General features: G+C 42.8%; 1 protein-coding gene across 1 annotated transcript in view; it reads right to left on the bottom strand.

The window, feature by feature from the left end:
- Positions 1-27,706, bottom strand: part of Exd1 (exonuclease 3'-5' domain containing 1) — a 51,476-nt gene that overhangs the window by 21,610 nt on the left and 2,160 nt on the right. The window contains exons 2-6 of the mRNA XM_045156981.1: positions 23,813-23,998; positions 17,186-17,254; positions 13,072-13,129; positions 12,677-12,804; positions 1,625-1,683 (exon numbers count right to left, since the gene is read on the bottom strand). Of these exons, the coding sequence (XP_045012916.1) occupies positions 1,625-1,683; positions 12,677-12,804; positions 13,072-13,129; positions 17,186-17,254; positions 23,813-23,945 (447 nt within the window). The 5' untranslated portion in view covers positions 23,946-23,998. The remainder of the gene's footprint in view (positions 1-1,624; positions 1,684-12,676; positions 12,805-13,071; positions 13,130-17,185; positions 17,255-23,812; positions 23,999-27,706) is intronic.

The raw sequence follows: 27,706 nt of genomic DNA on the forward strand, positions 1-27,706 counted from the left end.
GTGCTGAAGCGATCACAAGCCCAAGGGAGAAACTATTACTGCTGTCTGGGTAAATGGATATATTATTCCCACCAAACTGCCCTCTAAACATGTATGTATATGTATATATGTATATAAAATGTCTTCTGAACTTTCATAGAGACAATATACTATGATCATAGTCTCCTATCTCCAGCCTTCCTTCCCCCCTTCCCATCCTCTCTCCACTGAATTCCTTCTTTCCCACTAGTCCTCTTCTATTTTAATGCCATCATTTTTTTTTTTTTTCCAAGGTAGGGTCTTACTATAGCCTAGGCTAACCTGGAATTCACTATGTAGTCTCAGGTTGGCCTGATCTTGTACCTCTGCTTCCCAAGTGCTGGGATTAAAGGCACTTTTACTTAAAGTATCACCATGCCAAGCTGATGTCATCAATTTTTTCTTTCTATTATGCATCAGCCACTGTGAGGTCATGAGTATCAATGCCATTTTGTGTCTGGAAGATAGTATTGTAAACACTCCTCCCTCCCCTTCCTTTAGCTCTTACATTCTTTCTGTCACCTCTTCTGAAATGGTCCCTGAGCCTTGGAGGGTGTGATAGAGATGTCTCATTTGGTGCCAAACACTTCAATGTCACTTTTTCTCAGAAGGCTGCACCACTTTTGGGGGGTGGTTTGAAGCAGAGTTTTACTCTAATCTAGGCTGACTTGGAACTTACTCTGTGGCCTCAAGCTGGCCTTCAACATGCAGGTATTTTTCTACCTCAGCCTCCCAAGTGCTGGGATTAAACACATGCACCACCATGCCCAGCTCTCACTTGTACCACTTTTTTGTGTCTGGTTTACGTGGGTGGTTGGCAGTTGAACACGAGCCAGCAGGTTTTACAAGAAAATATCTTTATCTTTATAGCAATCATTGCCATCTGATAATCTGTATGTGTACATGCATGGGTATATAATTACTTCTTTTTTTTTGAAATTTATTTATTTGAGAGCAACAGACACAGGGAGAAAGACAGATAGAGGGAGAGAGAGAGAATGGGCACGCCAGGGCTTCCAGCCTCTGCAAACGAACTCCAGATGCGTGTGCCCCCTTGTGCATCTGGCTAACGTGGGACCTGGGGAGTTGAGCCTCGAACCGGGGTCCTTAGGCTTCACAGGCAAGCGCTTAACCGCTAAGCCATCTCTCCAGCCCTATAATTACTTCTTTAATCTCTTACACTGGAATATAAACTCCTTATTAAGGGCTACAATTTAGTGTTGATTATTGTTTTATCCCAGATCTCCTAACAGCCTGGTATATAGTAGGATCTCATTCAACTCTCTAGCTCAGGCTGTCCTGGAATTCACTATGTAGTCCTAGGGTGGCCTTGAACTCACAGTGATCCATCTACCTCTGCCTTCCGAGCGCTGGGATTAAAGGTGTGTGCCACCATGCCTGGCTTTTCAAAGATAAAGAAAACAAATTTATGGGGTCTGGAGGTTCCTCTTCCCACTCTCTACAGGCGTTTAACTGGAATAAACCCTGTGCTGTTGAAAGAGAAATAAATTTATAAAAAATTTATAAAACACAGATTATACATACACACACACACACACACACACACACACATATGTATATGGAAATGACTATGAACAATACTTACTGCAGCACCAAACTTCTGCTGGAACTGATCAATGACTGTGTATGTCACCTCCTCTTCCTCTACAAGAAAGGACGACATTAAATATATTTTTCTTCCTTGACAATAGCCCTCTCACTAATTTTAGCTATATTCATTGCCACCTATGTCAGTCCCTCACACAGATAAATACAGTGAATACTAATTACCAGTTACTTTCCTGTTTGTCAACTGAGAATAAACAAAAAGAATGATTTACTCAAGCCAGGCAGGGTGGTGCACACCTTTAATCCCTGCACTCATGAGGCCACCCTGAGACTACAGAGTGAATTCTAGGTCAGCCTGGACTAGAGTGAGACCCTACCTCAAAAAACCTAAAAACAAAGAATGATTTACTTACTTCCTGTGGCCTGTGATCCAGTTGTCACAGGTTTATGTATTAAATACCTCAAGTTATGTACTTTAAAAAAATCATTTATTTATTTGAGAGAGATAAAAATAGGCAGAGAGAGAGAGAGAGAGAGAGAGAGAGAAACTGGATTTCCAGGGCCTCCAGACTGCAAATGAACTCCTGATGCATGCGGCCCCTTGTACATATGGCTTCTGTGGGTCTTGGGGAATTGAACCTAAGTCCTTTGGCTTTGCATGCAAGTGCCTTAACTGCTAAGCCATCTTTCTAGCTTCGAAGTCATGTACTTTTTATTGTTGTTTCTTTTTTCCTTTTTTTTTTTTTTATGAGAGAGAGAGAATTATCAGGGCCTCCAGCCACTGCAATCAAACCCCAGACATGTATACCATCTTGTGTGCATGCATCACCTTGTGCATCTGGCTTATGTTGGATCTGGGGAGTTGAACATGAGTCTTTAGGTTTTGCAGGCAAGTCATCTTTGCAGACTAAGCCATTTCTCTAGCCCTGTTGTTTCTTTTTTAAAATTTGAGGTCTCATGAAACCTAGGGTGTCATGTACTGTGTAAACCAGGCTGACCTTGAAGTTATGGAGATTCCCGCCTCAGCTTCCTGGGCATTGGGAGTATAGGCATTAACCACCTTGGTAAGTCTTGCACTTAAAAATTTTATTTATTTATTTATTTTTTATTTGAGAGCGACAGACACAGAGAGAAAGACAGATAGAGGGGGAGAGAGAGAGAATGGGCGTGCCAGGGCTTCCAGCCTCTGCATATGAACTCCAGACACGTGTGCCCCCTTGTGCATCTGGCTAACGTGGGACCTGGGGAACCGAGCCTCGAACCGGGGTCCTTAGGCTTCACAGGCAAGCGCTTAACTGCTAAGCCATCTATCTCTCCAGCCCTATTTTGTTTTTTTGAGGTAGGGTCTTACTCTAGCTCAGGCTGACCTAGAATTCACTGTGTACTCTCAGAGTGGCCTGAAAATCATGGTGATCCTCCTACCTCTGCCTCCTGAGTGCTGGGATTAAAGGTGTGAGATACCACACATAGTTAATTTTTTTGTTTTCTTCTTTTGGTAGCCTAGGCTGACCTGGAATTCACTATGTAGCCTCAGGGTGACCTTGAACTCCAGATAATCCTCCTACCTCTGCCTTCCAAGTGCTAGAATTAAAGGCGTGCCCACCATGCCAACTAAAAAAATGTTTTAATTAATTAATGAGACATTGCTCACACAATGGGGGCGTGGTAGGGAGAGGATGGGTACATCAGGGTCTCCTGCCATTTCAAACAAACTCCAGATGCATGGGCCACTTTGTGCATCTGGCTTTTCATGGGTGCTGGGGACCTGAACCTGGGCTGCCTGGCTATTCAAGCAAGTGTCTTTAGCCACCGAGTCATCTCTGTAGCCCTCATTTACCTTTTAAAGATGTTTTCATAAGAAGTAGTAGTAGTTTATGGGGTCTGGGGAGATGTCTCAGTGGTCAATGATACTTGTTTGTAAAGCCTGTGACCTGGGTTCAGTTACCCAGCACCCATATAAATCCAGGTACAAGAAGTGGCTTAAGTATCTGGCAATCATCTGCTGGAGCAAGAGACCCACACACATTCACATGCAAATAAATAATTTAGAAAAAATATGCCGGGTGTGGTGGCACATGCTTTAATCCCAATACTAGGGAAGCAGAGGTAGGAGGATCAACATGAGTTCAAGGCTACCCTGAGACTGCTTAGTGAGTTCCGGGTCAGCTTGGGCTAGGAGTGAAACCCTACCTCAAAATAAATAAATAAAAAGAAAGGATTTAGAAAACGAAAAATAAATAAGTCCTAGAGAAGGGTCAATATCCATACTTTTGGAATTACTTAGATACTCCCAGCTAATTATTTTTACTTTTTTTTTCTCAATTTTTATTAACATCTTCCATGATTATAAAAAACATCCCATGGTAATACCCTCCCCCCCACTTTCCCCTTTGAAATTCCATTCTCCATCATATCCCCTCCTCATCTCAATCAGTCTCTCTTTTATTTTGATGTCATGATCTTTTCCTCCTCTTATGATGGTCTTGTGTAGGTAGTGTCAGGCACTGTGAGGTCATGGATATCCAGGCCATTTTATGTCTGGAGGGAGCACGTTGTAAGGAGTCCTACCCTTCCTTTGGCTCATTACTTTTACTTTTTAAAAATATTTTTTTTGGGGGGGGAGTGAGGGAACTACCATGGGATATTTTTTATAATCATGGAAAATGCTAATAAAAATTAAAAAAATATTTTTATTTTACTTTATGAGGGGGCAGATAAGAGAAAATATTGAAATAATTTAGGCTTCCTGACATTGAAAAAGAACTCCAAATGCATGCACTACTTTGTGCATCTGGCTTTACATGAGTACTGGGGAATCAAATCTGGGTCCTGTGGCTTTTCAGGCAAGCCCTTTAAGTGCTAAACCATCTCTCAAGCCTTTGCTCTTACTTTTTTTTTTTTTTTTCCCCCCAAGGTAGAGTCTTACTCTAGCCCAGACTGACCTGGAATTCATTATGTCTCAGAGTGGCCTTGAACTGAAGGTGATCCTCCTATCTCTGCCTCCTGAGTGCTGGGATTAAAGATGTGTACCACCATGTCTGGCTTGTTTTTACTTTTTATTTATTTACAGACAGGGAGCTGCAACTGTGGTATCTGAGGTCATACCAACCTGAATGTACCCAATCTCATCTATTTAGAGATAGGGTTTCATGTGACCTTGAACTTGTGGTTCTTCTGCCTTCACCTCCTAAGTGCTGGGATTATAGGAGTGCTGCCATGCCCCGTTTTTCAGGTGCTGGGATTGAATCCAGGGCTTTGTACATACCAGACAAGTACTCTACCAACAGACAGTCTACCAGCTTCTAACTTAAGATACTTTACAACCCCTATGGTGTTGGAGTGTCCCAGAATGGCAGACCCAGTAAGTACCTTTTACCTCTGCATTAATACTTTTTTATTGATTTCATCTAGCCTCAAGGCTTTAAAATTCATTGGTTGACTCCTGAAGTTTTATCTCCTCAGATCTTTCTTCTAACCTCTAGGCTTATTTACTTATTTATTTTTATATTTTGAGACAGGGTCTTATTCTGATCTGGAACTCACTCTGCAGCCCAAACTGGCTTTGAACTCATGGTGATCCTCTTACCTTAGTCTCCAGAGTGCTGGGATTAGATGTGTACACCACCACGCCTGGCTCTAATCTATTCTTATATCCTATGGGTTCACTTTTAACAAACAACAAACATGTAGAATTCTAATACTTTGTACCTACTCCACTGCCAAGACCAGAGTACAAGTCAACATCTCCACTGGTCTAAATTATTTCAATAGCATGGTGTGGTGGCACATGCCTATAATTCTAGTAATCAGGAGAATGAGGCAGGACTGTGACCTTGAGACTGGCTTGGGCTATATAAAGAGCAACCTTGTTTAAAAAAAATTATTTCCATATACTACAATCCATCTATGCTTTTACCTTTGCCTTGCTCTCAGTACCCACATTACCAGAGTAATGTTTTTAAAACAGAAGTTAGAAGATTGGGGATAAAGTTTAACAGTGGAGTGATTGCTTAGCATGTGCAAGGCCCTGGCTTTGATCCCTAGCAAGAACATTTTGAAAAGGAACATAAACTTCTTATGGTTCTATTTTGATAAATGAATGAATAAATAAATAAGTAAATGGAAATTAGGTTGGGTGTGATGGTATACTACTCCCAGTACTTGGAAGTCATAGGCAAGAGTACTGCAGGTTCAAGACCAGCCTGAACAATATTCTGTCACAAAAAATCCTGCTGCTGCTGGTGTTGGTGGTGGTGGTATTATAGCTTAGTTGGTAGAGAACTTGCTTAATATACATAAAGTCCTGGGCACTGGGTTTGAACTCCAGCATGCATTAACTGGGTGTGGTGACACATGCTTGTAATCCCAGAATTTTGGAGGCAAAGGCAGGGGGATCAGAAGTTCAGTTGGGGGCAAGGCAAGGAAAAAAAAAAAAACCACAACAAAGTAGTTTAGTCATCCTTAGCTACAATAGAGTGTTTGAGGATAGCCTGGGCTACCTGAGACCTTGTTTCAAAACCAAACCAAACCAAAAGAACAAAAAATAAACCAAAAACAAAACAAATGACTGGAGAGAGAGCTCAGTCTGTATAATGGTAACCTCATGAACAAGAGGATCTGAATTCATCCCCAGCTCCTACAAAAAATGCTGGGTGTGGTGGCATGTGCTTTCAAACCCAGTGCTAGGGAGGTAGAGACAAGGGATTTCCCCAAGGCTTGTGGGCCAGCCAGGCCAATGAGAGTCCTGTCTCGAAGGAGATGGACAACATTCCTGAGGATGACATCTGAGGTTGCTGGGCCTCTACACGCCCATACTCATATGTGCATTAAAAACAACAACAAGCCGGGTGTGGTGGCACATGCCTTTAATCCCAGCACTTGGGAGGCAGAGAATTGTAGTTCAGGGGTCAACCTGAGATTACACAGTGAATTTCAGGTCAGCCTGAGCTACACTGAGACTCTACCTTGGAAACTCCTCCACCAGAAAAAAAAAAAAAAGCCAGGTGTGGTGGCACATACCTTTAATCACAGCACTGGGAAGGCAGAGGTAGGAAGATTGTCATGAGTTCAAGGCCACCCTGAGACTACATAGTGAATTCCAGCGAGACCCTACCTCAAAAAACAAAAACAAAAACAAAGAAACAAAACAAGATGCCTGTCTCTTTGATTCATCTGTACACGTGCATGTGTCTGTGGAGGCGAACCTTAGGAAGTCTTGGGTGGGTATGTGTGTGTGAATCTCTCAGTCTGACTTGCGTTTCACTCTACTCTGTTAGGCAGGGTAGCTTCAAACAGGCATGGTGATTATCCTGCCTTTGCCTTCTGAATGCTAGGATTATGTTATGAGGTCAACCAGTTGTCTATTTATACTAACGCTCCCACTAGGGAGCCCTCCTTTCTTTCTATCTTTCTGTCTCTCTTCCTCTTTTTCCTTCTCTTCCCTCCCTTCCCTTTCCCTTTCTCACCCATTTAGTCTGTTTTTGTTTTTAATTTTTAAAAATAAAAAAAATTTTTTTGTTTATTTATTTGAGAGTGACAGAGAAAGAGGCAGAGAGAGGGAGAGAGAGAATGGGCACACCGGGGCCTCCAGCCACTGCAAATGAACTCCAGATGCATGTGCCCCCTTGTGCATCTGGCTAACATGGGTCCTGGGGAATCAAGCCTTGAACCAGGGTCCTTAGGCTTCACAGGCAAGTGCTTAACCACTAAGCCATCTCTCTGGGCCCCTATTCTGTTTTTTAAAAAAGGAAGGTCTATCAGTTGATTATCCTGGTGGGTGAGGTTAAATTACTTGCACTTTGATTTTGTTTTCTTTTTTCAAAATTTTATATATCATTGTGGTGGTTTGATTCAGGTGTCCCCTATAAACTTAGGTGTTCTGAATGCTAGGTTCCCAGCTGATGGAGATTTGGGAATTAATGTCTCCTGGAGGGAGTGGATTGTTGGGGGCCGGCTTATGGGCTTTATAGCCAGTTTCCCCATGCCAGTGTTTGGCACACTCTCCTGTTGCTAGGTTCACCTTATGTTGGCCAGGGGGTGATGTCCACCCTCTGCTCATGCCATCATTTTTCCCTGCCATCGTGGAGCTTCCCCTCGAGCCTGTAAGCCAAAATAAATCTCTTTTTCCCACAAGCTGCTTTTGGTTGGGTAATTTCTACCAGCAATGCGAACCAGACTGCAACAATCATGTATAAATTATATATGTGCTCACTCTCAATAATAAAGAAGCTTTTATTGAAAAAAGTACAAAAAAAGAAAAAAAAGAAAAAAGAAAGAAAAAAGTACAACAAGCTGGAGAGGTGGCTTAGCTATAAAGGTGCTTGCTTGCAAAGCCTAATGATTTGGGTGACCTGGATTCAATTCCTTAGTGCCTTAGCATGTCTATTCTCTCTCTCTCTCTCTCTCTCTCTCTCTCTCTGTCTGTCTTTCTGCTTGCAAATAAATTTAAAAGAAAACCCAAAAAAAAAAAAAAAACCCAAGAATTCAAGAGCCTAAATCATGTTATTCCACTGGTCAAGACCTCCAGTGGAAGGCTGAACTTCAAAACTGTCATTAATAGTGGTGAGGGAGGGTGGGAGAGAGGAGGGAGTGGGGAGTCATTAACTAAAACTAAAGGCATAGTAAAAAGCTATATGGAGGTGTGGTGGCTCACACCTTTAATCCCAGCACTCAGGAGGTAGGAGGATCACCATGAGTTCAAGGCCACCCTGAGATTACATGATGAATTCCAGGTCAGCCTGGGCTACAGTGAGACCCTACCTCAAAAAAAACAAAAACAAACAAAAAGCGACTTCTTTGTTAGCTAATTTAAAAAAAATGTTCATAAAGCCAGGCATGTTATGCATGCCTTTAATCCCAGTACTTGGAAGGCAGAGGTAGGAGGATCACCATGAGTTCGAGGCCACTCTGGGACTACAGAGTGAATTCCAGGTCAGCCTAAGCTAGAGTGAGACCCTACCTTGAAAAAATAATACATACATACATATGTAGAGTGTTAGAACAGAAATCCCGTGTGGGTGGATAACACTGCTTCCAGAAGGCATAGGTTATTAAAGGAGATGTCCAGTGATAGGGGTGGGATACCTCCAAGTGAGTTGGTGGTCACAGAGGCCCCTGAGGCCCCCAAACAATACAGGTGATTGCCACTGCTCTTGGTTGCCTATCAGGACTAGATGATATGACCTTATTGCTGAACATACCACATGCTTTGGTTGTAGAACATAGAGAAATCAAGCTGGAACTGAGCTGAAAGCTTCCTCCCTGCTGGATAGCTTTCTTGTGCTAGAAGGTGCTATGCAGGCTGCTGGGGGAGTAAAATCATCATCAGCCTTACTAAATTGATTGAACTGCATACTAACCAACCAGCCAGGCAAGAAGTGCCTACTGAAGCACAAGTGGCATAACTGTTATGGAGATAACCAATGACTTTATGATTAGATTTGTTTCTTTTTCAAGGTAGAGTCTTGAGTTAGTCTAGGCAGACCTGGAATTCACTATGTAGACTCAGGGTGGCCTCAAATTCAGTCTGGGATTAAACTGCTGGGATTAAAGGCATGCACCACCCCCTTGCCAGGGGAGGGAATTCACGCCCAGTACTGAACCCTGCCAAAAGCTTATGGATGAGGGGCTGGAGAGATGGTTTAGTGGTTAAAACACTTGCCTGCAAAGCCAAAGGTCCTCAGTTAAATTCCTCAGGACTCACATAAACCAGATGTACAAGGGGCACATGCATGTGGAGCTAGCATGCCTATTTTCTCTCTTTCTTCTATTTTTCTTTCTCTCTGTGCTTGAAAATAAATAAATAAAATCTTTTAAAAAAGCTTATCGATGGGGAGGTTTATAGGCCCTAGTGAGAGAAGTGCCCTGCTTCTGGGAATTATATAGAAACTGAGAAATTGCATGGCTGACTGAGGACAAGCTGAAGCTTTGGAAATCCAGGACTCTAGGAATTAAGCCAGAAAAAATTTTGGCTAGGGAGGTTCAGTTACAGTTGGCTGATTCTAATGTTTCTCTGTGGTTGGCTTGCTGGTCAAGCTCACCTGTTCTTTCTTTCCATTCCTTTTTTTTTCTTTCTTTCTTCTTTTTTTTTTTGCAATTATTTTATTTATTTGAGAGAGAGAAAACATTCAAGAGCGAGGGAATGGGCATGCCAGGGCCTATAGCCACTGCAAATGAACTCCAGACACATGTGCCATCTAGTGCATCTGGTTTTACATGGGTAATGGGGAATTGAACCAAGGTCCTTTGGCTTTGCAGCCAAGCACCTTAACTGCTAAGCCATCTCTCCAGCCCTTACTTGTTCTTTCAATTGATATCTCCTGGTTACTACTAAACTTTCAACAATCAGCTAGGACACCTTCAGTTATAGGTAGACACAGCTCCCAACATACATGCACCCCAGAATTCAGCCCTTGGGATCCCATCCTTTCCCAATAATGTGCTGTTCTTGCTTGTAACTAAGATTTCCTGCTGTTTTTGTCTTTGCTGCAATTTTGATTCCTGTGCAATAAAGTTTGTTACATTTCTTCCTCTCTCCTACTGGACTGTGATTGCCTGGAAGCCCAGGAACAGTTAATTCCTTACTGCTTCCTGGGTAAGAATACAGCCAGTAGAGCTTGCTGACAGCAGCTCCCTCCCGTTTCATAGGAGGAAAGCTATTACTTTGTTGGGCGAAATGAGCATGTCATGCTGATAAAATTCTTTTAAATATTTATGAGTATGCCCACAGATTAATGCTGCTATCATCAGCTTTGGTCAGAGAAGTTTCTTTTTAAAAATATTTTATTTATTTGGGAGAGAGAGAGAATGGGCATTCCAGGGCCTTTAGCCACTGCAAATGAACTCCAGATACATATGCCTCCTTATGTATCTGGCTTACGTGGATACTGGGGAAATGAACCTGTGTCCTTAGGCTTCACAGGTAAGTGCCTTAACTACTAAGCAATCTCTCCATCTCCAGCCCTAATATTTTATTTATTTATTTGAAGGAAAGAAAGAAAGAGGGAGTGGGGAGGGAGGGAGGAAAGGAGAGAAAAAGGGAGAGAAAGAGAGAGAGAGAGAATGAATGGGCACACCAGGGCCTCTAGCCACAGCAAACAAACTCCAGATGTATGTGCCACCTTGTGCATCTGATTTTACGTGGGAACTGGGGAATTTAATCTGGCTCCTAAGGCTTTGCAGGTAAGTGCCTTAACTGCTAAGCCATCTTTCTTTTTAAAAATATATTTTAGATTTTAATTTTATTTATTCGATAGGGACAGACAGACAGACACATACACACACACACAAGGGGGGGGGGGAGAGAATGGGCATGGCAGGGCCTCCGGCCACTGCAAACCACCTCTAGATGCATGCGCCACCTTATGCATCTGGCTAAAGTAGGTCCTGGGGAATCAAGCCTCGAACCAGGGTCTTTAGGCTTCACAGGCAAGCACTTAACTGCTAAGCCATCTCTCCAGCCCTTCACAGAACTTTTTACAGTTGACAGTGACTACTGTGGAGACTCAAACTTCATCAAAGTGCTGACTGTTGAGTGTAAGAAGCAGAGAATGGGGAGGGGGCATCATAGAATGCTGTCTTCTAGAAATGATAATGCATTTGCGAGCTCTCAGCAACTGTCATTACCTGTGTAAGACCTACACAGGATAGGCCCACAACATTCAGTTGCAGATGGTGGAGAGGCTCATGAACCCCTGCCTCCTCCACAACTCCCTGAGGAGTTATTGGCAATTAATGGTTGCTGAGGGAGGGGGAAACATTTTCTTCAGTGGTATAGACACTGGTAAGCTTCTCATGCTCCAGTACATAAACGCCCACTCATGCAAGCCACTCTCAGACTCAGTGGGTCACAAAAAAATTTAAGAAATTAGCTGGATGTGGTGGCACATGCCTTTAATCCCAGCACTCAGGAGCAGAGGAAGCAGGATAGCTGTGAGTTCGAGGCCAGCCTGAGACTACAGAGTGAGTCCTAGGACAGCCTGGGCTAGAGTGAGACCCTACCTTGAAAAAACTCAACAACAAAAAAATCAGGGCTGGAGAAATGACTCAGGTGGGCTTCCTGCTCAAGCATGAGGGCCTGAGAGGTCCTGAAACCAGTAAAAATCTCTATATACCACATAAACAGCTGGGGGTGGCCACAAGGGTCTATAACTCCAGTCATATAAAGGGGAGCAGAGACTAGGGAATCACTCAGGCTCTGGTATCAGTAAGAAACTCTGGCTCAAATAAGAACATGGAGGAAGTGTCATGGAGTGGGACATCCAACATTGTACTCTGGCCACAGCAGACGAGACCCTTCTACACTCTCCCTACTGTAGTGAGTACGTGGGGTACCACAAGAGCATACACCATACACACATACCATCTTACATTCATTCATTCATTCATACACACACACACACACACACATCCAATAGCTTTTCAAAATGCTACCCTTCTCACTTAAGAGTAAAGTTCTAAATCCCTTTAAGGATCTATGAACTCTTTAACCCATCAATCTTACCTCACTGCCAATTCCTCTTTCTTTCCTCCTGGTACAAATATACTGACTCCTTGCTGATACTTCAAGTTCCTGGTATATCCTACCAGGGCTTTTGTTCTTTCTCAGTTTAAAACACATTTCCCAGTTGGGCATGGTGGCTCATGCCTATAATCCCAGCACTTGGTGGGAGGCTGAAGTAAAAGGATTGCTGTGAATTCAAAGCCAGCCTGAGCTACAGAGTGAGTTCCAATGTAGCCTGGGCTACAGTGAGACTGCTTCCAAAAAGTTTTAAGTCAAAAGCCTCTGGCATCGGACATGGTTGTACATGCCTTTAATCCTAGCACTCGGGTGGCAGAGGATCACTGTGAGTTCAAGGGTCACCCTGAGACTACACAGTGAATTCCAGGTCCACCTGGGATAGAGTGAGACCCTTTCTTGAAAACCACAATAACATAAAGCCTTCTAAATGTAGATATTTATGGTCTTTGATTAATGCTGTTCTCACATTTTGGTTAGCAATGATTTTTTTTTTTTTGTAGTTTTAGAATTTCATTTATTTATTTTAAGGCTGGAGAGGGAGGGGGAGCAAAGTCAGGGCTCAGTATTCACCTGATGGGCTGTATTTGAGGTCATTCAGCAGAGATGTGGTTGGTACCTCTGGTGCAGCTGAAACAGGCTCACAAACATTCAGGTCTTCATCTTTCATTTTATCCACTCTGGCTCTTTCTGTATTTAGACTATCCTCACCAAAAACAAAAATAACAACAAATAGTAACACTCAGGTGAACTTGGCCTTTGTTGCTGATGTTATTCAGATTTTCCCATTTATTAACAGTAAGATCTATTCATGCATCTGTTCCTCAGGGATGCTATTAGACATAGAAGATGCCCTCATTTTCCTTCTCATTTTATCCTTTATGGCATTTTAGTAACAAGCAGAAGTCTTTCCACCCCAATGTGCACTTTTGGAAACTCTCATATTGAAGAAAATGACCTCATAATACCTAACAGAAGATGCCTTTTCTCCCAATGCACCTTGTTCCACTTCATCTAGTAGTTCCACTGAAAAACAAGCAAAGGTTTATGAGTTTCCAGTTGTGAAGGAATTCACCACCTCACCCAACACACCCAATTCTATTGTGGACTGTAATTGTAAGTGAAATATCAGTTCACATAGGACTCCACTGGACAGCAATAAATAGAGAAAAATGGACTAGGTTATCTAATGTACTATAGATTCCCAGCATTATATCCTTAGCCTCTTGGTTATTTAACAGGATTAAAAACCTCTCCATAGCGTCCCTTAGCTCCTCTTACCCTTTTTATTTATTTGTGCGGGGAGGGAAAGAATGCGTATGCCAGGTCCTCTTGCTGTTGTGAATTAACTCCAGGTTCAAGCATCCCCTTTGTGCTTTTTTTTTTTCTCTCCAAGGTAGGGTCTCACTCTAGCCTAGGCTGACCTGAATTCAAACTCATGGCAATCTTCCTACCTCTGCTTCCCTAATGCTGAGATTAAAGGCACGTGGCACCATGGCCAGCCCACTTTTTTTTTTTTTTTTTTTTTTTTTTTGAGGTAGGGCCTTGCTCTAGCCCAGGCTGGCCTGGAATTCATTACTATGTAGTCTCAGGCTGGCCTTGAATTCACAGCCATCTTACCTATGTCTCCTGAGTGCTGGGATTAAAGGCATGCACTACTGTGCCCAGCTATCTTTTAAAAATATTTGCGGGGGGGGGGGAGAGGGGGGGGGGAGGAAATGAATAAATATGAATAGGTATGCCAGGACCTCCTGCTCCTGCAAAGAAACTCTAGATGCATGCACCACTTTGGACATTTGGTTTTAAATGGGTCCTGGGGAATTGAACCCAGATCATCAGGCTTTTAAGCAAGTACTTTTCACTTCTGAGTCATCTCTCCAGCCTATATCTGGCTTTTATATTAGTACTGGGGAGTCAAACTGGCAGGCTTTGCAATAAAGTGCCTTTAATTACTGTGCCATCTTCCTAGCCCCACGCCCACTCATTTGTCCCAAGGTGCCTATGTGTGTAATTCATAGTGATATATATATAATTTATTTGCAAAGAGAAGGGGGAGGAAGGCGGAAATGGGTACATGAGAGCCTCTTGTTCCTACAAAGGAACTCCAGACGCATGACCCATTCTATGCATCTGGCTTTATGTGGGAACTGGGGAATTGAATCCAGACTGTCAGAGTTTGCAAGCAAATGCCTTTAACTGCTGAGCCATCTCTGCACCCTTACAGTTTTTTTTAAAAAATTTATTTATTTTGTTTTTTGAGGTAGGGTCTTTCTCTAGCTCAGAATGACCTGCAATTCAGTATGTAGTCTCAGGGTGGCCTTGAACTCACAGCAATCCTACCTCTGGCTCCCCAGTGCTGGGATTAAAGGCATACACCACCATGCCTAGCTTCTATTTATTTATTTATTTATTGCTGTCACCACCACACCACCATTATAAAAGGATGTCCATGGAACAAACAGCATGTTTGGTAACATACTCAGTGACAAAGACTAGCTAGGTGGCTGTCCAGACTTGTCCAATCTGAAGTAGCTCTGGACTGCTAGTCAGTAATTTGGAGATACTGTCAACTCCTAAGTTCTAATTTTCTGACAGAGTAAAACAAAGCAAAGCAAAGCAATCTTTTTATTTATTTATTTATTTATTTGAGGGAGGGAGGAAGAGAGAGAGAGAGAGAGAGAGAAAGAGACACAGAGAGAGAAAGAATGGGCATGCCAGGGCCTCCAGCCACTGTACATGAGCTCCAGATGCATGTGCCACCTTGTGCATTTGGCTTGCATGGGTCCTGGAGAATCAAATCTGGATCCTTATGCTTTGCAGGCAAACACCTTAACTGCTAAGCCATCTCTCCAGCCTGCAAAGCAATCTTTGACGCATGAGTCAAATCTTGTTTACAGGAACCTTCTTTCTCCCTTCTTTCCTCAGATCTGTTCCTAAAGCAAGAAGTACAGGGCTGGAGAGATGGCTTAGCAGTTAAGGTGCATGCCTGTGAAACCTAAAGACCCAGGCTCGATTCTCCAGGTCCCACGTTAAGACAGATGCACAAGGTGGCTCATGCATCTGGAGTTCGTTTGCAGTGGCTAGAGGCCCTGGTGTGCACATTTACTCTCTCTCTCTTTCTCCCTCTCTCTGTCTCTAATAAATAAATAAAATTTTAAAAAATCTAAAAAAAAGTTAAAAAGAAAAAAGAAAGAAATGCAGACTGCTAAGAGGTCTCAGAGCTTCCACCGCCACCCCCTCCCATTTACACTGATCTATACTATGCTTGAGGGCAGCAGGAGAAACTGCCTGAGTTCGTGAAAGTGTATGGCACATTTGCTGTCCTTGTTCTCTTTGGCTTATCTGAAGTCCAATGACTAGATGAGCTTCTGTAATGACACCATCAAGTAGACAAGTGCACCTACTCTTGTCAAACGGCTTTGATTAGCAGAAATAGTGACAGACTGTTTTCTGATATTCTAAAATCCAAAAATCTCTGAAAAGTACAATTGTGTAATTCTTCTGATGACCTGACCAGCTCTTTACTGTGTTGCTTTATTCTCTGGAGAAACATGTCTTGTTACAGTGTGCTACTGAGACCCTCTTGAGATGTTATGTAATTTGAGTTATGTTTTCTAAAATAATTCAGAACAATTCTGGATTCTGAGATATTTGGTTTCAAGTTTTCAGAAAAGGAGTTGGGAATGCATGGTGAACTTGAACCTGTCATATTTAATTAGCTTCTAAGCACAGCAATTCTTTCCTGTTCAGGGTCCTATAAAGCCACAGTGATTCTAGTTCTGTTCAGATTATTTTGTTCATGGAATATTCATCAAATAAAAGGGCTGGGGAGATCTATGGCTCAGTATATAAAGTGTTCGCCACTTAAGCTGGAGTACCTGAGTTTAATTCCTAGACCCCATGTAAAAAGCCAGAAGCTTTGGTGGGCTTTTATAATCCCAGCACACTGACACTGACATGAGCAAGATGGTTTTCAGAGACAAGAATTTATAGAAGTTTGTGATGAGCACAGCAAAGAACAGGACAAGGAGAATCCAGACTGAGAAACATTGCCTCAAATGACAGGTGAGGACAGACCCTAAAGTTGTGTTCTGATCTCCACATGTACACTGTGGCATGTGTGAGCCTATACATATATACATATACCCTCCCACAAAATAATTTTTTTTTTTCGAGGTAGAGTTTCAGTGTAGTCCAGGCTGACCTGGAATTCACTGTGTAGTTTCAGGGTGGTCTCAAATGCCTCTCCAGTGCTGGGATTAAAGGCGTGCACCACCACATCTTGCATTATTTTAAAAAATTTGTTTGTTATTCTTACTGTTATTATTGGTTTTTTGAGGTACAGTCTCACTCTATCCCAGGCTGATCTGGAATTCACTATGTAGTCTCACAGTGGCCTCCAACTCACAGTGATCCTCCTACCTCTGCCTCCTGAGTGCTGGGATTAAAGGTTTGTGCCACCATGTACAGCTCAGAGACCATTTTAAAAGTTCACAGGGCTGGAGAGATGGTTTAGTGGTTAAGGCAACTGCCTGCAAAGCCAAAGGTCTCAGGTTTGATTCCTCAGGACCCACGCAAGCCGGATGCAAAAGGTAGCACATGCATTTGGAATTCATCTGCAGTGGCTGGAGGCCCTGAAATGCCAATTCTCTCTCTTTCTTGCTCTCTTAACTAAATAAAATGAAAATAAAATAATGCTTTTAATCTCAGCATTCAGGAGGCAGAAATAAGAGGATCACCTATTGGAACTACAGAGTGAGTGCCACATTAGCCTGTGAGATCCAACCTCAGGGAAGAAAAAAAAAAAAGCCTGCTGGGCATGATGGAGCATGCCTTTAATCCCAGTCCATGGGGAGGTACAAATAGGAGTATAGAAGAGCTCGAGGCCAGCCTGAGACTACATAGTGAATTCCAGGTCAGCCTGGGTCAGAGCGAGACCCTATCTCAAAAAACCAAAAAAGCCCACAATAGTTCATAAACTCAATATTAAAGGTAAGAGAACATCCCGTTTTACTACAAATACTGGAATAAGGCAGAAAGATAAAGTTACTACAGTTAGCATTAAGGGAACATAAAACTCACCATTTACAATTTCATGCCCAAAAAATATCTTCACTCCTGGGACACTCCGGCCTGTTTCCACATTCTTCACTGTGATAGAAAACAACTTATTTGGTGAGTAACAAATACTACTGTCTCCAATCTGGAAGATAATGAGATACCTCTTAAAAGTGCTGAAATAGGGCTGGAGAGCTAGATGGCTTAGCAGTTAAGGCACTTGCCTGCAAAGCCTAAGGACCCATGTTAAACCCTTCAGATCCCATGTAAGCCAGACACACAAAGGTGAGGCAATCACAAGGTCACACATGCCCACTAAGTGGCACAAGCATCTGGAGTTTGATTACGGTGGCTGAGGCCCTGGCGCGCCATTTTCTCTGTCTCTCTCTCAATTGCTCTATTTAAAATAAAAAAATAAAAATTTACAAAAAAGTGTTGAAATATGAATTTTATAAAAAATTTCTTAATCATTTTCTCTTAAAGATATTTCATTTTTATTTATTTGAGAGAGAAAGAAAGAAAGGGAGAGAGAAAATGGGCATTCTCTAGAACCTCTGGCCACTACAAACAAACTCTAGACACATGTGCCACTTGTGCATCTGGCTTTATGTAAGTACTGGGGAATTGAACCTGGGTCCTTTGGCTTGCAGGAAAGTGCTTTAACTGTTAAGCCATCTCTCCAGCCACATTAATTATTTTCTTCAAAGAATGAGGCTTGGTAAATTACAAAGCTACAATATAGAAACAAGCAGTATAAAGACAAAGTACACTTCTGATCCAGAAGAAACTAAAAAGAGCAGCAGCAGTACACTGAACTAAAAACTCTCCTGGGGCTAGTGAGATGACTCAGTGGTTAAAGGTGCTTGCTTGTAAAGCCTGATGGCCCACATTTGATTCCCCAATACCCATGTTAAGCCAGATACACAAAGTGGCATGTGTCTGTATTTCATTCTCTCCCTCTCTCTTTCTTCCCCCTTGTGAATATAAATAAATAAAAAATAAAAGTTTTTTTTTTGTTTTGTTTTTGTTTTGTTTTTTTGAGGTAGGGTCTCACTCTAGCTCAGGCTGACCTGGAATTTACTCTGTAATCTCAGAGTAGCCTCGAACTCTCGGCGATCCTCCTACCTCTGCCTCCTGAGTGCTGGGATTAAAGGCGTGTGCCACCATGCCCGGAAAAAAAAAAAAGTATTAAAAAAAAACTTCTCAGCCAGGTGTGCATGCCTTTAATTCCAGCACTTGGGAGGCAGAGATAGGAGGATCGCCATGAGCTTAAGACCACCCTGAGACTATATAGTGTATTTCAGGTCAGCTTGGGCTAGAGTGAAGCCCTACTTACTTCAAAAGACAAAACAAGCTGGATGTGGTGGCACACACCTTTAATCCCAACACTCGGGAGGCAGAGGGAGGAGGATCGCCATAAATTTGAGGCCACCCTGAGACTACAGAGTGAATTCCAGGTTAGCCTGAGCTAGAGTGAGACCCCACCTAGGAAAACAAACAAAGAAAAAATTATCCTGAAAGTAATTTAAGACTTTGAGAGTTAAGGACTATTTGATATTTATTTATAAAATATTTTAATTTGTTCATTTTAGAGAAAAAGAGAGAGAGAGAATGTGTATTCCAGGGCCTCCAGCTGCTGCAAATGATCTTTATATGCACGTACCACTTTGTGCATCTGGCTTTACTTGGGTTCTGGGAAGTCAAACCTAGACCATCAGGCTTTGCAAGCAAGTAACTTGAACTGCTGAGTCATTTTTCCAGGTCTATATTTATTTATTTAATATATTAAAATTATTTATTAGCAAGAAGGGAGAGGGAGAAAAAAAAGAGAGAATGGGCATGCCTGGGCCTCTTGCCCACTGCATATGAACTCCAGCTACATGTGCCACTTTGTGCATCTAGCTTTATGTGGGTACTCGGGAATTGAATTCAGGCTTTACAAGCAAGTGCCTTTAACTCCTGACCTCTGTCTCCAGCACCTGATACTTATTTTTACTTCACCTAGCTCCAGAAATAAAATTAAGGTAGCTGGGTACTTCTAGAGCTCACATCCTGTCTCATGTCATGTAACATACTCAAAAATATCAGGCTGGGGCTGGAGAGATGGCTTAGCGGTTAAGTGCTTGCTTGTGAAGCCTAAAGACCCCGGTTCAAGGCTTGGTTCCCCAGGACCCATGTTAGTCAGGTGTACAAGGGAGCGCACGCAACTGGAGTTCGTTTGCAGTGACTGGAAGCCCTGGCGCGCCCATTCTCTCTCTCTCTCTCTACCTGCCTTTTTCTGTGTCTGTTTCTCTCAAATAAATAAATAAAAATGAACAAAAAAATTTTTTAAAAAGTATCAGGCTGGGCTGGAGAGATGGCTTAGCAGTCAAAATGCTTGCCTGCAAAGCCAAAGAACCTAGGTTCAATTACCCAGTTCCCATGTAAGCCAGATGCACAAGGTGACACATGCATTTGCAGTGGCTAGAGGCTGTGACGCGCTCACTCTCTCACTTAAATAAATAAATAAAATAACAGACTAACAATCTAACTTCTGGTTCTTCTGCGAGTTAGGGGAAGTTTAAATGGCATGTCTATAATATGCCATTGTTGTGTATGTGTGTGTGAGTTCAGGAGCTCATATATCATGGTATATTATGGAGGTCAGAGGACAGTCTCTGGTGGGCCATACCACCCACCTTGTTTGAGGCAGGGTCTCTTGTTCACCACTGTGTTGGCCAAGCTAGCTGGATTGCAATCTTCTGGGGATTCTCCTGTCTATGCCTCCCATATTGCTATAGGTGTGCTGAATTTACAGATAACCACCATAGCATCAGGCTTTACATGGGTCCTGAGAATCCAAACTCAAATACTTATACTTTTTGTTTTGTTTGGTTTTTCGAGGTAGGGTCTCACTCTAGTCCAGGATGACCTAGAATTCACTATGGAGTCTCAGGGTGGCCTCGAACTCATGGCAATCCTCCTACCTCTACCACGCCCAACAAATACTTTTATGGCAAGAACTTTATTCACTGAAACATCTCTCCAGCTTTTTCCTTTGCCTGTGGTATGTGTGTGGTGTGTGTGTGTGCATCCCTTGTGGCACCCCATATACTTGTCTGTGGTAGAGGTCTTGCTATATCACTTTTCTTCCTGGTCTTGAGCCAGAATTGTTTTCCTAATTCTGGAGCTTGGAGGGCTCTGAAGATTCTCCCATCTCTGCTCCTCTGTGGGATTGGAATTACAGGTGGACAAGGCTATGTAAGACCTAAGATTTGAACTCAAGCAGTCTCAGGCTCTCTCAGGCCTTCATGCTTGTGCAGGAAGCATACTTAACCATGGAGCCATCTCTCCAATAATTTTTCTTTTGGTGCATCTGGCTTATATGGGTCCTGTGGAATAGAACCTATGTCCTTTGCAGGCTAGCACCTTAACTGCTAAGCCATCCCTCCAGCCCCATTTTTTAAAAAAAGATTATCAATATTTTTTATTGACAACTTCCATAATGGTAAACAATATCCCATGGTAATTCCCTCCCTCCCCCCACTTTTCCCTTTGAAACTCCACTCTCCATCATATCCCCTCTTCCTCTCAATCAGTCTCTCTTCTTTTGGTTTTACAAGGTAGGGTCTCACTCTAGCCCAGGCTGACCTAGAATTCACTATGTAGTCTTAGGGTGGCCTTGAACGCACGGTGATCCTCCTACCTCTGCCTCCTGAGTGCTGGGATTAAAGGTGTGCACCACCATGCCCAGCTCTCTTCCATGTTTGGTCCTCCTGTTTCCACTTTCTCAGTGCTGGGATTAAAGGCATGTGCTATTATGCCGAGTATATGCAGTGCAGGGTATTGAACCCAAGGCTTTGTGCATGCTAGGCAAGCACATTACCAACTGAGCTATATCCCTGTTTTTTTATTTTTTTTTTGGTATGGTTTTTTTGAGGTAGGGTCTTACACTAGCTCAGGCTGACCTGCAATTCACTATGTAGTCTCAGGGTGGCCTCAAACTCATGGCAATCTTCCTACCTGTACCTCCTGAGTGCTGGGGTTAAAAGCGTGTGCCACCACACACCGTCTCCCAGCCCTGTTTTTTTCCCCCCTGCTTTTTTTTTTTTTTTTTTTTTTTTTGGTTTTTTGAGGTAGGGACTCACTGTAGCCCAGGCTGACCTGGAATTCACTATGGAGTCTCAGGGTGGCCTCGAACTCACAATACTCCCACCTCTGCCTCCCGGCCCCCCTGCTTTTTTAAAATCCAATTTTCTTTTCTTTTCTTGTAATTCTTTTTAAAAATGTTTATTTATTTGAAAGAGGCAGAGAGAGAGAGAGAGAGAGAGAGAGAGAGACAGGCAGGCAGGCAGGTAGAGAGAATGGGTATGTCAGGGTCTCCAGCTGCTGCAAATGAACTTCAGACACATGTACCACCTTGTGCATCTGGTTTATGTGGATCCTGGGGAATTGAACCTGGGTCCTTTGGCTTTGCAGGCAAGCGTCTTAACTGCTAAGGAATATCTCCAGCCCATGGTTTTATATTTACCTAATTATTTGCAAGCAGAGAAAGAGAGTGATAGAGAGAATGACATTAACACTAGGTGCATGTACCACTTTATGCATCTGGCTTTACGTGGGTAGTGGGGAATAAAACCTGGGCGGCAGGCATTGCAAGCAAGTTCCTTTAACTGCTGAGCCATCTCGCTAGCCTGATGGCTTTGTTGTCTTGGCTCTAATGTAGCCTGGCCTGGCCTCAAACTCATGGTGCAGTTGAAGCTGTCCTTAAGCTCCTGATCTTCCTGCCTCCACCTTCCAAATGCTGCCATTACAGGTGTGAGCCAGCACACATAGCATTCTAATGGAAGTACTCATACCAGCTGTCTAGTTCCAGGCCCATCAGCAATACAAATAACTGAGCTTCACCCTCACTAGTCTAGTGACTTTGTTCTTCTTGAGGTCAAAGTACCAACTGCTTGTTTGTCAAATTCAACAAGTTTCTCAGGATGTGAGGATGATCTAGCTGTAGCATCTGCCATCCCATTGATTGAGCTCTAGGGTTTACTGGCAAATCTGGCTGATTAGACATGTGTCTCATCCCTCCCACAAAGTTTCATGTAGACCCTTCCCAAGGCATGACACCCCTTCCCAGCCCCATTCTTTGGTAAAGGGCATTCAAATAGTTGTGCTCCTACACTAGAATCTCCAAACAGTTTTACAGTCTCATCTAACTTGACTCACATACAACCTTTGGCAATATTGTCTTCTCTTACATTGATTTACAGAACATTATTTTCTTTTCTTCTTTTTTGGCACTCTAGCCCAGGCTGACCTGGAACTCACAGTGATCCTTCTACCTCAGCCTTTCAAGTGCTGGAATTATAGGTATGAGCCACCATACCCACCTTGAAGACTTTTTTTCTGGAGGTAGAGTCTTATTCTAGCTTAAAGACATTTTCTTTCTTTTTTTTTTGGGGGGGGGCGTGTTTTGAGGTGGGGTTTCACTCTAGTCCATGCTGACCTGGAATTCACTATGTAGTCTCAGGGTGGCCTCGAACTCATGGTGATCCTCCTACCTCTGCTTCCCGAGTTCTGGGACTAAAGGCGTGCACCACCATGCCTGGCCTTGCAGACATCTTCTTGTGCTTACTTCTTTTCTAATTACCTAGAACTACTATACTGAACACTCATTCCAATTTGTCTACATTTAATTTTCTTGTAGCACAATGGCAGCATTCCAGTGTCTTCATCATGGAAGAATCTGGGACCCAGAAAGGTAAAATAACCAGCTCAAGGTCACATTGGCAATAAAACAAATGAGGATTCAAACTCAGATGACAATCTCCTGAAATAGCTAGGAACACAGGTGTATGTTACTACTCACTTTTTAAAAATACCTGTCTGCAAATTTAGCTGGTTCTTTATTAGATTATATTTTTTTGGGGACTGGGACAGTGTTATTACTATAATATATCCCTGGAACCAAGTACATTACTTTGGATATAAAACAACTCAATGATCATTGAATGCATGTTACAAAAGCCTGTTAAGAGTCCCATAAAAACCCACTTTTATACAAAATATGGCTTAATAAGTAACACTAATCTTTCAAATGCCATTTATAATTTGTTTCAATTGTAAACTTAAACTTATCATGAAGAAAGCAATGACCATAGCAGGTCAATAGTCTAGCTCAATAAAACTTCTATCAGTTGGAGCCTCCAGGACAGTAAACACATGGAGGTGTTGGGAGGTGGAGTCTCAGGTTCCCTCTCCCATACCTTGTTTCCACTAATCTCTTCCACTTGTCTGTTCCTGACTTTTTCTCTCATTAGTAATCAGTACTGAAGCTGGGAGGCAGACAGCCTGTGACTCATGACAATGACAGATAATCACTGAGATGGCAGTGTCCTTCAGCTAGGGCACTGCTCCTCAGGAGCCTACTTCTAGACCTCTTTTTGCATGGGAAACATTTAAAAACTCTTTACTATCTCTGTAATTTTTCTGTTGAAGCCAAAAGTGATTCTAACAATAATTATTTTCAATTTTTCATATGGAGAGAAATTTTAAAAATCTAATAATTGAAACCCTGTAGGAATAATGCTACTTTCCCAGTTCCTAATGGAGCCTACCGTCACCACTCACACTCAGCCCCTGATCTCTTAGAAGAATATGGCTAATAGAATAAACCTTTCTTCAGGACGACAATCTTGTTAGGATCTACATGCTGAAGCACGCCCTCAAAGATGCCAGAAATCAACGTGAGTTTCACTCTTCTCCACAGTATCTGATTGAGGAAATGGTAGTCACTGCTGGGATCCATGTCCTTTGATTCCAAAGGCAGTCTTCAAAGAATCTTCTTCAGGCATCCAAACACTTGAAAATTAATAAAGAGATTATTATTTGGGGAGATTGTCTTGAAAGTATGTTTTGTTTTGGCTTTTCCATTGTATGTTTAAGGTATAAGAAGAATACAGTATGATACTGGTGGTACAAACCTTTAATCCCAGCACTTGGGAGGCAGAGGTAGGAGGATCACTGTGAGTTTGAGGCCAGCTTGGAAATACAGAGTAAGTTCCAGGTTAGCCTGAGCTAAAGTAAGACCACCTTGTTAAAACAGTGGGGCTGGAGAAATGGCTTATAGGTTAAGGCGCTTGCCTGTGAAGCCTAAGGATAATTCTCTAGATCCCACATAAGCCAGATGCACAAGGTAGCACATACATGGGCTCTGGCATGCCCATTCATTCTGTTTCATGTTTTTTAAAAAAAAAACAAACCCAAACCCCAATGAATACAGTATGAATAGTCATTTTGTTCATCATCTTAGAATGATAATGAGGAAAGAGGCCAGGTGTGGTGACGAACGCCTTTAATCCCAGCACTTGGGAGGCAGAGGAGGATCACTGTGAGTTCGAGGCCACCCTGAGACACATAGTTAATTCCAGGTCAGCCTGGACCATAGTGAGACCCTATCTCAAAAAAAAAAAAAAAAAGAAAGAAAGAAAGAAAGAAAGAAAGAAAAGAACCATGGGATGCAAAATTCTAATTCATACATGGGAAACTGAAGACAGGAAGGCTTTAGGTAGGTTCAGTTTGGCTTCTTTGTCTAATAAGTGGGCATACTGTTACCTTTCTGTTGTTAAACTAGCAGAACATTTGGAGACTTTAAAACATATTTTTATTTATTTGCAAGTAGATAGAGAGAGAGAGAATGAATATGGGTGTGCCTACCTCTGCAAATGAATTTCAGACACATGTACTACATTGTGTATTTGTTTTATCTGGGTACTGGGGAATCCAACCCAGGCTGTCAGGCTTTGCAAGCATCCTAACCTCTGAGCCACCACTCCAGCCCCATTTAGAGACTTTAAAAAATATTTAACTTATTGCAGAGAGAGAGAGAGAGAGAGAGAGAGAGAAAGAGAGAGGGGGGGAGGGAGGGAGGGAGGAAGAGAATGGGTGTATCAGGGCCTCTTGCCAGTGCAAACAAACTCCAGATGCATGTGCCACTTTATCCATCTAACTTTATGTGGGTACTAGGGAATTGAACCTGGGCCCTCAGGCTTTTTAAGCAAATGCCTTAACCATTGAGCCATCTCTTCAGCCTCTAGAGGCTCTATGTATATATGAGAGAGAGAGTGAGAGAATGGGCACAACCAGGGCCTCTAGTCACTGCATAGTCCAGACACATGTGCCACCTTGTGCATCTGGTTTTACATGTATGCTGGGGACTTGAACAGCAGTCCTTAGGCTTTACAGGCAAAGGCCTTTACTGCCAAGCCATCCCTCAAGCCCAAACTTCCATTTAAAAAGAGAAATGGAGTGTCACACATTTGTAATCCAAGTGCTCGAGATGGAGTCAGATTATTTCTGCAAATTTGAGGTCAGCCTGGGCTATAGAGTGAGCTTAAAGTTAGGATACTGTAGCAGTTACCTTCATCTTTTTTTTTTTTTTTTTTGATAGAGGGGGAAAAAACAAAACAAAACCTTACTTCACTTACAAAAGACATATGCACTTTACAAAGTACCCAAGAAGTTAGCATTAAGAAGGCTAAGGTGGTTTAAGTGTGAAAGTATGTCCCCACCACCCCATAGCCTTAGGTATTTTTGTTATTTTGAGGCTAGCCCAACAGACTGACTTAAAAATATTATTTATTTATTTGAGAGAGACAGAGAAAGGCAGGCAGATAGAGTAGAGAGAGAATGGGCACACACCAAGGCCTCCACTCACTGCAAATGAACTCCAGATGCATGTGCCACTTGTGCATCTGGCTTACGTGGTTCTTGGGGAATTGAGCCTGGCTCCTTAGGCTTTGCAGGCAAGTGCCTTAACCACTAAGCCATCTCTCTAGCCCCACTTTTTGCTTGTTTGTTTGTTTTCAAGGTCGAGTCTCACTCTAGCCCAGGCTGACCTCGACATTTTTGTTGTTTTATGTGAGAGAGAGTGAGTGAATGAGAGAGAGGGAGTATTAGCATGCCAGGGCCTCTAGTCACTGAAATTGAACTCCAGACACATGCACCCCCTTGTGTGCATGTACAACCTTGAGAACTTGAGTCACTGCATGTCTGGCTTACATGGGACCTGGAGAGTCAAACATGAGTCCTCACGCTTCATAGGCAAGTGCCTTAACCACTAAGCAACCTTTCTAGCCCTCAGATATTTTTAATTAAGGTTAAACTTCCTGCCTAAGTCTCTAGCAGCATGCTGGAGAAGGTGCCCTAGGGGACAGATCCTGGAGTCAAGCCCTAAGGTGTTTGGGGAAAGATGTGACTCCAGCCCAAAGATGTGTGCAGAACAGTTTTGAGTTCTGGTGGTGATGGCTCTCTGCTTGGATCTATGAAAGGGAGCCAGCTTCTTCCATCCTTGATGTCACTTCCCCTGGATCTGTAAGCCGGATGCAAATCCCTGCCTACCATAAACTGTGGTTAGATGTTCATTTCAGCAATGTGGAGCTGACTATAAAAGAGACCTTTTCTCAGATAACAGAGAGAGTGCTTGTGAAGGTGAGCTCTCATAAAATAATAGGTGGGAACATAAAATTCAGTCATTCTTCATCAGAGTTCTTCCAAAATGCCATGTTTGAAAGAAAGGAAGTTTGCCAACTATGCAGGGCTGCCTCTCTGGCCAGAACATTCTTAGGTCTGCTTCATAGGCTAAGGCAGATGCCTGCTAGAGACAGTCCCAGGAGTCTTGAGGGATTTCAGTTGTTTTCTTGTGCTGCACACTGATGTCCTCCAGCTTTGTCTAGTGCTTCTGTAACAGGGCATGTTTGTGTTTCCACTGCAATTCATTCTTTAGTTTTGATCCATCCTCTTTGATAACCTGCTCCAGTTTCTGAGCAGACAACTGCAACCTTTTCTTTCTTTCTTTTAAAATTTTTTATTTGAGAGCGACAGACACAGAGAGAAAGACAGATAGAGGGAGAGAGAGAGAATGGGCGCGCCAGGGCTTCCAGCCTCTGCAAACGAACTCCAGACCCGTGCGCCCCCTTGTGCATCTGGCTAACGTGGGACCTGGGGAACTGAGCCTCGAACCGGGGTCCTTAGGCTTCACAGGCAAGCGCTTAACTGCTAAGCCATCTCTCCAGCCCCAACCTTTTCTTTTTAAGGAAAAAATCATTCTGTTGGTCTTGCAATGTCCAGAATCTTCTGGATACACTGATTGACACTAGTTCAAATTTCTTCCTTTTCAATGCCATTCACATAATTCTAACTCACAAGAGAAGCCAAGCAAGTCTCCAATGATGACTCCAACTCATCCACCAAGTATGGTTCTACCTTCTTGAAGCTCCAGGTGCTGCTTGAAGGAGGGAGGCCTAGCACTGGAGCCCTGTAGGGGGAATGGGGGTGGAGGAGCTATCCTGAGAATGTGTCACCCAGAAGGCTACAATGTCTACAATATTGGCTGGCCTAGCAGTTACCTTCTTGTTGCTGGAACCAATGGCCCGACTAGAAGCAGCTTATGGGAAGAAAGGGTTTAGTTCCAGCGAACCAGCTTTGAACATCCAGTGGCTAGAAAAATAACCCTCAAGGATTGACTCGCCAATGACACACCTCTTTCAGCAAGGCTTCACCTCCCAAGGA

This window comes from Jaculus jaculus, chromosome 8, assembly GCF_020740685.1.
Source record: "Jaculus jaculus isolate mJacJac1 chromosome 8, mJacJac1.mat.Y.cur, whole genome shotgun sequence".
NCBI classification, from domain to species: Eukaryota; Metazoa; Chordata; class Mammalia; order Rodentia; family Dipodidae; genus Jaculus; species Jaculus jaculus.